At 43.4% G+C, this 9657-nt stretch overlaps 1 protein-coding gene across 1 annotated transcript in view; it reads right to left on the bottom strand.

The window, feature by feature from the left end:
* Positions 1 to 490: 490 nt before the first annotated feature.
* The window catches only part of lhfpl3 (LHFPL tetraspan subfamily member 3), a 33063-nt gene continuing 23896 nt past the window's right edge, over positions 491 to 9657 (bottom strand). Inside the window, exons 2-4 of the mRNA XM_034133703.1 lie at positions 2929 to 3159; positions 1292 to 1341; positions 491 to 663 (exon numbers count right to left, since the gene is read on the bottom strand). Of these exons, the coding sequence (XP_033989594.1) occupies positions 1319 to 1341; positions 2929 to 3159 (254 nt within the window). The 3' untranslated portion in view covers positions 491 to 663; positions 1292 to 1318. The remainder of the gene's footprint in view (positions 664 to 1291; positions 1342 to 2928; positions 3160 to 9657) is intronic.

The following is a 9657-nucleotide window of genomic DNA, read 5'->3' as shown; positions in this document are numbered from 1 at the left end:
TACCATTGAATTTATCACATCAAACATTTATTTTGAACAAAGCAGTACTGTTGTTTCTGTTCCGTTTATCAAGTGCATGTTCTTTAGTCCTCACTCTGTGTCAAAGCCCAGGACAAAGTGTGTTGTCTTGATAAGAAAGAAGATCTAACCTCAAGTCTGTTAAGTCCTTATTTCTGTCCGTCAGAGACTGGATCATTTCTTGTGATTGTAATCTATTTAAGCAGCTGTTGCTCCGTGGTGTGTGGGAGCTGATATGTCCTTCAATAGTCTTTTTAATATTTTCTTCTCCATCTGAACCTTTTCACCTTTTTGCTTTCCTCTCATCCAAACGGACAAACATGTCAATCTGAACGTTAGATAATGCAGCGACATACCAACACAGGTAATCTTAAAAAAGTTATTTTATGAATCCATCCTGTAAAAAGGAGCAGTTTGAGATGAATGAGAAGGATATTTTACAGAGGGGGAGGGGGGGGGGGGGGGGGGGGGGCTTTCAGAGAAGACAGCCGGCATCCTGGTCTCCACCAAAGTGATGTGGGCTCTTCCAGACAGACCTGACCTTTGACCTGTTCTTTCCCCACACATCAGCTCTGCTTCCCAGCCACAGGTTGGACCAGGAGAGATGCTGGATCCTGACGTTTCATCATGTTTAGGTAACAAGACCTGCAGCAAAAGGGAATTATTTAGAATCTGCTGGCATTCATGTTGTGTAAAATCAATATGAAGCAGATATTCCCTCTGGTTTGCACATTAGTTCACTGATAAAGCCTTTAAAAGGTATTTGCTTTGTATGGGTTTGAAAAATATAAAGGGTGTACTCGCATACAGACATCATCCAATTATTGCACAAAAGGGCTAATAAACATGCTTTTAAATTGTGAATATTTATTTAAAGCTTCTTAAATTCAATAACACAGCATCAGCCGGTAGGCACCTGCAGATAAGGAACAAATACATTTGGATATGCCAAATCTACCACCATCAAAGTGATTATTGTTATTTTGTTATTTAAGTGCTGATTTATGTAAAAATAGCCAGGTTAAAATCCAAATAAACAAAGTCGTTACATGATGATTATTTTTGATCCGATTATGAATACATATTTTGAATTGATTGTGATTACTGCTGCTTTTTATGATAGCATGTGGTTGCAGGAAATATGTTCTGCTAGATCAGAAATGATCAACTCTGCAAACAAGCTCAGTTGAAACCAATCAAACACTATTTTATCATCAAAAAAACTTTCCAGAGATCCTAAACATATCTGCCAAAACTTTAGTATGATCCTTACCTCTTTGTGCTTGATCATCACCAGGTATTATATGGCGTTACTGCCGCTCTCTGTGGGTAAAAACAAAGAGAACAATTCAGCATGGACAGGATAGATACCCATCTACTTAAACAGCAGGTGGCAGTGTTACATCAATCATCTTCCCCCCTAAAGGATGCATGAATTAAAACAAACACGTTGATGTTTGTGGACAGGTGTCACTATCCATTCTCCTTAATTGACAAGACAGGAAAACATCCCATTTAAACTTGATCTCCTGTTTGATGAATCCCCCATGTTTCACTTTGATTTGCAATACTTCACGCACATCTGTCTCCCTCCTCCTCGGCTCATTATCCTTCTCCGTCTTGTCCTTCCCTCTTTATAATGGCTTCTTCCTCCTAGCCTTTTTTGCCTATAGGAGCTAACAGGCTGATAGTCTGGCTGTGATTCATTTCGACAGGCTGGCAGCAAGCTGTGTAAACAGTCATTAGTAATTCATGACTCCGTCCAGCGTCCCCAGGCTTCAATTAACCCTTGCTATCGGTGTGAGTTCATTCATTTTCATTTTTTTCTTCCTGTCTCCGTCTCTCCTCTCATTGCTTCTCATCTCTGCCCTTCTTCATCAGTATTCTCCTCTCCTCCCTGCCTCCTTCAATGTTCTTTGGGTCTGAGTCCAGGTGGTGTATTACAACCATTAAATGAATAATTTCAGAGTGGGAAATTAGGATTTCCATATCAAGTTGTTGGCTGATGTACGGAGCCATACTAGAAAGGCTTATTGAGCACTAAATGATAGAGGTGTGGATACAAGTCACACATTTAACTCATTGACTCAAAAAACACTGACTTAGCCTGGACCTGAGCATTACAACTTTGAAGAATTATTATATCGAGCCAAAAGTGGAATACAATTCAGATTCGGGGCACACGTTCAGGCCAAATGGATTTTCTAATAAGTTCAGGGAAAATAGCCTGAATCTCATTTCAGGTTTTAATTCACTACAGCTTTTATTTTATTGTTAATTAAAAAATGTACTACCAATCTTTTTGTGTTTCCAATTTGAAATGGCAACACATCTAGTGGAGAAGGTGTTATGAGCTTTAGATTTGAAATTTTTTAGCTCCGTTTTTGCAAGGGCTGATTCTGTGAGAACAGCACCACCTACAGGCCTGGCATATGTACTACAGCGTCTCCAGCGCTTTCGAACGGCAATGGCCATGGCTGTCTCCTCCTGATTGGTGGAGTTGGCCCAATAGCCGTAGCGCCACTTCTGTGACGTCATAGAAGTGTTCAAATCTGGATCAGTTTTTATCAGATCCGTTGCAGCCCCTTTTTTAGAGATTTGGGTATGGAGGAAAATAGAGAGGGTTGTGTTTTCTGACACTTGGTGAGTTCCCTGGAACACCGGGGACACATATTCATGTATAAAAGACGTACAAAAGTGCATTTTGCATGATAGGTCCCCTTTAAGTAATGTATTTGTTGCACCACTATTACTGCCGCTTTTCTTGGTCTACTCAGTTCCTTTGGAGATGAAAATGCCACTTGCCTGACCATGAAAACTGTACACAATAGTCTCCTTGCTTCCCTACAGCACCGTCTAAACTCTGTGTCCTCTTCTGTTTTATGACCCATGAAGGTTTTATTCTCTTACTTTCCCCCAGCAGCTCGTCAGACATCAGACCGTCCTGCCGGTTCCCCAGGACGAAGGCCAGGAAGGAGAGGATGAGGGCGTCCATGATGCCCATGATGGCCAGGATGTAGGCCCAGCGCACCGAGCAAGCCCCCAGCGTGTATTTGTCCGTCTCTTCGCCGCACATCCGCTTCACCTCGTCACTGTCCCAGCCGTCAGGGTAGATCATGCAGCCCAGGACCAGAGAGGTTCCTGCAGCGAGGGGAGAGGGAGAGGGGTGAGGGGCTTAATGGGCTGGAAAGGGACTTTATGTTACATTTGGGATACTCTGCAAACCTCAATCTATAAAAAGGCATGCCTGGTATGAAGTGCAAGGACACATTTACCTTTAAGATTTAAGAATAGTTAATCAAATACAAATTCACAGAGGATAATGTGTATCAGCAGAGGATCTAACTGTTGCAGTACAAGCAGGTTTACTTTGAGAAACAGGATCAAATAATACATATATTTTTATTTATTTTTTATTTGCATTTTAAGAATTGAATTGGTTACAGGGCATACAAAACAAAATGAAGTGTGTGATGGAAACGTCTGAAGCAATGGAGACAGGAGTCAGAGAGACACGGAGAGAGCTGGAGCTTTGATGGCAAACACTGACGGTTTATTTGGAGCTTCGGCCGGAGAATTCACAAGACATGTGCTGAGCCACGAGTTGACACAGCGGATGCGAAACCAATTCTGAAGAACTCTTCTGTAGTTCGAGGTTTCAACTAGTTCAGAGTGTAATAGACAACATTCCTCATCAGCGAGACTAAACAAATATGGACCCTGAATCTAACTAGAGCTGTCGTCCATAGAAAATAATGAACCGTAAACTACCTCATGGCGGCTTGTGCTCTGTCAGACTGGCAACAACAATGCGCCCAAGCTGCTCCTCCTTAAGAGAGATAGCAGCAGTGGCGTTTCTATGTGTACAAAACTGGGGGGGCAGAGAGAGGTGGGGGGAGAGAGAGAGGGGGGGGGGGGAACAGAGAGGAGAGAGGGAGCGAGGGAGAGAGAGAGAGAGAGGGTGGTGAGAGAGAGAGGGAGGGGGACAGAGGAGATGTTGGGGGGACAGAGAGAGAGAGGTGGGGAGAGAGAGAGAGGATGGGGGAGAGAGAGAGAGGGGGAGAGAGAGAGAGAGGGGGGGGGGAGAGAGAGAGAGAGGGGGGGGGGGAGAGAGGAGAGAGGGGGGAGGAGAGGGGAGAAGTGTCACATTTACATACTGAAGACCACACGGGAGAGCCAACACTGTCAGCGCATAACATTTACGTACACTGTGTACGTAAATGGTACGGTACCCAGCGTGGGGATGTTCATATTGTAATCACCCTACTTAATTACATAAGTAAGGGCACCATCACCAAAGCAATTCTTAACAACAACAACAACCACCATAATACTTTAGCATTAAAACACCATAGACTGTAAATATAAGGAAAACACAGACACTCATCACCGAGGTCACAATATCAATCGATCCAGCAGAGGCAAAACACAGAAGATCAACAAAATATATGAACTTACCAAAGCTGAAGGCTCACTTGAAAAGAAAAGCGGCACGGCGGTCCTTCCTCTGACAGAATGTTTCTATCACTTTGGGGATGAAGTCCTGTAGTTGCTGGATCAACTGGCTTTCAATTGAAAGCATGGCCAATGCGTTAAGTCGCAGCTGTCCCATGGTGTTGCGAGTGAAAGTCTTTATCCTTTTGAGGGTGGAAAAGTTCCTCTCTGACTCGGATGTCGTCATCGGAGTTGTTACTATTATTTTGACCAAAATAACAGTCTCAGCAAACGTATCCTCCAAGTTGTTCTCGTGAATGGATTTCAACAGAGACAGGGCAGTGTTTCCAGTTTTCCAGACTTCAACTTCTCCTTGTTTCCCAAAGCAGGCCACAATTTCACTGCGCAGTCAAGCTCAGGTGTAGGAAATGACAGGACATGCTGTGGGAAGAATGAGCTGTCAACGAGCTTTGCAGCGATCAAATGGTCACTGTGAGAACCTCTGTTCCACCTGTGAGATGACTGTGTCACATGCCTCCTTCATTACCGGCGCTGTGCTGCTGACTCATCGGCCTGGCTCGTCTGTTCCATCATGAGTGGTGGCGGCCAATGCATCAGTTTGCTGCCTCATTTTCTGGACATTTTCCTTGAAGCGGCAGAGCGCGCTGTTGATCCCAGGTGCATCGATGGTTCGTTTTTGCAGAGTGTTGTATAAAACATCCACTTCTGGCATAAGCAACGAAAAAAACTCCAGGAGCTGCATAAATGCTCGGTCCCGCAGTTTCTTTGACAGGCCGTATGCCTCACTTATGGTGACCGCATCCCATCCTGGTTGTGTGCGTATATGGTCCATACACTGAAGAAGTGCTTCTCGGGTCTCCCAAACCGCGTTCACAGTTCTGCTTTTAAAGTTCCATCTCACAGCCGGTGGCCGTGGTATGCGTCTCTGTGTTGCCTCTGCAAGAGCTGCAACACGTTTTGGAGCACCGGAGAAAAAAGTGGAAAAAGCAGTTAGATCTGCAAAAAACACCTTCAGGATGCTCATCCTTGCTGAACACAGTTGCTGCAGGGTCAGGTTCAGTTGGTGGGCGTAGCAGTGAACAAACTGAGCGTTTGGGTACGTCTCCTTCATGACCGTCTGTACCCCGCGCACGTTACCGCTCATGACGGCCGCCCCGTCATAGGTCTGAGCGATTAGCTTTTCTTTCAGCTTCAGGGGTTCAAGAACAGCCTTGATGCTGTTAGAGAGACCTACACCAGTTTTGTCCTTTACTTCTTCCACAAACTCCAAAAAAAACGCTCTGTAACTGTGAGGTCAGGCATAATGTATCGCAGCACAATCACCATTTGCGATTTACATGAGACATCGGTTGTCTCGTCGGCCTGAACGGCAACAAATGATGTGTTGTCCACTTGCTTGGATATTTCCTCCCTGTACACATCATACATGCAGTCCAAGAGTTCATTCTGTATGGTGCTTGATGTCCCTTTGAAAACGGGCTGAGCTTCGTAGTGCCGTCGAAGCCTGGAATCGCCCTCACACATTGTCTCGAAAATTGACCTGAATATCCCTGGATTCAGAGAGTCCGCCGACTCGTCGTGGCCCCGCAGTGCTGTCTCACATTTCCCACACAGTTTAATACAGGTGATGATCCGACCCAACACGTACCTGTTTTCTTCCACCTTTCTATTATGATCATCAATGCCGCGTCTGTAGGCGCTGTCAATCTGAGCTGCAACATTCACCCTTCCCAGTAATCCCAATTTTACGGCATTTTCCAAGTGACTGTTGCTGCTCTCATGCTTCATTGTCCTCTCCGAAAGATGCTTTAAGTCCTTGTAACCTGTCCTCGACCAAGTACCTTGATCTTCACCAAAAAGCAGGCAAGGAAAGCAAAAGAGGGAATTCTTCTGGATGCTCGCCGTTAGCCATTTCTTTTTAGCAAACCACTCAGCATTAAACCCGCGGTTCACTTTGCCCGCAGTCTGGACCATTTGGAAATCCGGTGGATGGTGGGCACCGAGGCGCTTTACCTCCAGTTTCTCTCCGAGACGGGCCGTCTCCACGGCAGCGTTAAAAAATCTTGAAACGCTTCTGCCCATTCACTTTGAATGGGGTGACGTCACTTTTTTTCGCTTTCGCCGAAATGCATTGTGGGCAGGCGAGCGGAGATTCTCAGGATTTTCAAGATCCAAAGTTGAACAATGTTCAACTTTTGAAGCTGAGGAGGAAGCGTCAGCCAATCAAATCCCGTGTACGCAAATCTGACAGTTCAAGCTCTAGCCAATCAAACGGCGTGTATGCTGGGAGAGACATACCACAGATCATTTCCTCATATTCCAAAAAATGGAGGAGAAATTAGCGGTAGCGAATCAATCACCCGGTGCTTTATGACCAGACCTACCGGGATATAAACCAGAGGAGCCAGGCATGGAGGGAGGTGGCAGAGACAGTGGTATGTTTTCGCCTGTTTTGGGGAGTTTATATCCAGTTTACTTCGGGCTTTTTGGCTTCGTATGTCGCGGGCGGGAGATTCATGTGATTGGTTGATCGCAAAAAAATCCCCAAGCTTCAGATACGCCCACCTCCAAGATTTTTTTAACGCTGCCGTGGAGACGGCCCGTTAGTGTCTCAAATGTGTGCTCCAGTAAATTGTCAACTTCATTCATTTTCTTTCCGTTTTTTACTTATTTTTAATCGCTGGTGATGTTAGCTATATGCTGCTCTCTCGTCTTCTCTTCACACTACACGTGACGTTTCGCAGCACTGCACACGTGACATATTTACAGCCAATCAGTTCTGAATAATGTGAGCTGACGTATGGTGGGGATGGCAGCTCTGTGCCCCTTTGGCCTTTTTTTTTTTGCCACACACATTCCATTGAAAAATACTCTGAGCATGCGCAGTGTAGTTTTTACAGTCACCGTTCACTTTGACAGTGAGAGGGTGGGGCATGATCAGGTTTTGTCCCACATGGCTCAAAACGGCACTGTAGACACTAATTAGAAGAACACAGACTAAAACAGCAATGTACAGACGAATCAGATGATTAAACATGACCTTAAAATATATTTTATATATTTTTTTATTTCTTTTTTTGCATCTTTTTGCATTTTTTGTTTTCATTATGTGTAATACTTTCTGCTGACACTAGGTGGGGCTGTGCCCCACCTGCCCCTAATGACCAGTCGCCACTGGATAGCAGCAATACCCAAGGCCGTAGACCTATGCCATGGGAAAGGAGACAGTAAAGAGAGAAAACGATGAACTGGGTCGAAGGTTGAATACCTAAGCAAATTATTCCCTAACAGTATGGATAAAACTTAACAATAAAAAGAATAATCCACAAATCAGAGATTCTATAAAATAAATATTGTTATTTATAAAAAACGTGTAGAAGAGAGAAAGCAGAAAGAGATTAGGTGACAGCAAAGCCTTAATAGGACGGAGAGGTGAGGGAGGAGGCAGAAGGAGAGAGAATATTTTCTACGCTTCACAATGTCGTGCGTCCGGCTGTCTTCATTACAGTGACAGACTGAGCTTTTAGAGAGCTCTTACACACACTGATGCTGTGGTCACACTCACAGTTGGTCCAGGCAGCAACTGATTCACAGCTCTGAGAGCTCTGTATTTAATTGTGGACAATTCTGCCTAAAGATGAGTCTGTCAAGTAATTAAAACTGTCACCTAATAGTAGTATAACATAACTCTCTGAAATGTAATGGAGTAGAAGTTTCATGAAAAGAAACGGCTCAGTACTTAAGTAAAGTACTTAGTTACATCCCATTGCTGCATTCAGGGGCTTCACAAATGTAGGTACTAAAGAGTGTTGGCACAAGCAGCCAGCAGATAAAGCAAACAGATTATCTCCAGAAATGTCAAACTTGTGTCCCTCCTCTCCCCTATTTTCCCACTTGTTGCTCTTTGTGTGCACCATATCCAGAGAAAATAGATAAATAGTGTAGACAGATGCATGATGGGCGTCTGGGTCATGAGTTAAACGCCCCCTCCTCACAGTTGTACCAATAAAAGCAGCAACAAGCGACTGTAATAATTTCCAGCATCGATGTGAAAGCACTCTACGCCTACATTTCCCAGGAGGCACAGAGTCTATTGACTTTCCTGCAGCCTTCCTGAGTTTGGAGATCAATGTTCTCACATCAAAGGGAGACACAGTTTAAAGCAGCGGTATGTTGCTGAAAATATATATATATATTCTTTAAAAGACAACATGTTCACAATTTGCCGATTAGTATAGAATATATATATTCTATACTAATCGCTGTATTTAATTATATTTTGCCGCAGGTTTAAGGCTAATTAATCAGATTCCAGTGAATTCTGCATCAAAATGTTGGTTTGGTGATTTCTGTATCAACAGTGAAGATTGTCAACAAGGACGTGGACAATTATTAACATGCTGGTACGTTTTCAGGAATGCTTTGTTTATTTGTTTTACAACAGATATGAATCCTTGGGTCTATATTATATACAAATATACACAGAGACAAAAAAAAGTAAATGATATGGTTAAATATATATTTTCTGTCACTGTGTATCAAAACTATCAAAACGAAAAATACTATAAGGCAAATATGTATTAACTATACAAGACGTTTTTCGCCATGCTGGCTGATTTCTACAACCTGATCCAGACTCAAATTCTCTCAACAGTTACTTGATCTATACATTAATTAGGGGAATGCAGTCTCGGCACCATTTGATGTTGGTAATGGAGTTCGCTAGGGGGGGCTCCTCTCACCATGCCTTTTTAATATCTATATGAATGATCTATCAGATGATTTAAGTGTCTGTAAAACAGGATGTGTGATTGGTAATGTGATTGTAAACCATCTTATGTATGCCGATGATTTGGCTATTGTTTCTCCTAGCAGTGCTGGATTTTAACAGTTGCTAAATGTATGTTCTGATTATGGAGTCAAATTTGATGTTAAATACAATGCTAAGAAGAGCGCTGTAATGATCTGCAGAGCAAAAGGGGATAAGAACCTTGGTTTTCCAACATTCTATCTGTCAGGGCAGGTGCTGTCAGTTTGCTGTAAAACTAAGTATCTGGGACACATCATTACAGATGAAATGGCTGATGATGATGACATGTATAGACAGCGGCGTGTCTTATATACACAAGCTAACATGTTGGCTAGAAAATTCTCTTGGTGTTCAGATAAGGTTAAGGTGAACCT

Source organism: Trematomus bernacchii, unplaced genomic scaffold (genome assembly GCF_902827165.1).
Source record: "Trematomus bernacchii unplaced genomic scaffold, fTreBer1.1, whole genome shotgun sequence".
In the NCBI taxonomy this organism is placed as follows: Eukaryota; Metazoa; Chordata; class Actinopteri; order Perciformes; family Nototheniidae; genus Trematomus; species Trematomus bernacchii.
This window is presented reverse-complemented; position numbering and strand designations above follow the sequence as displayed.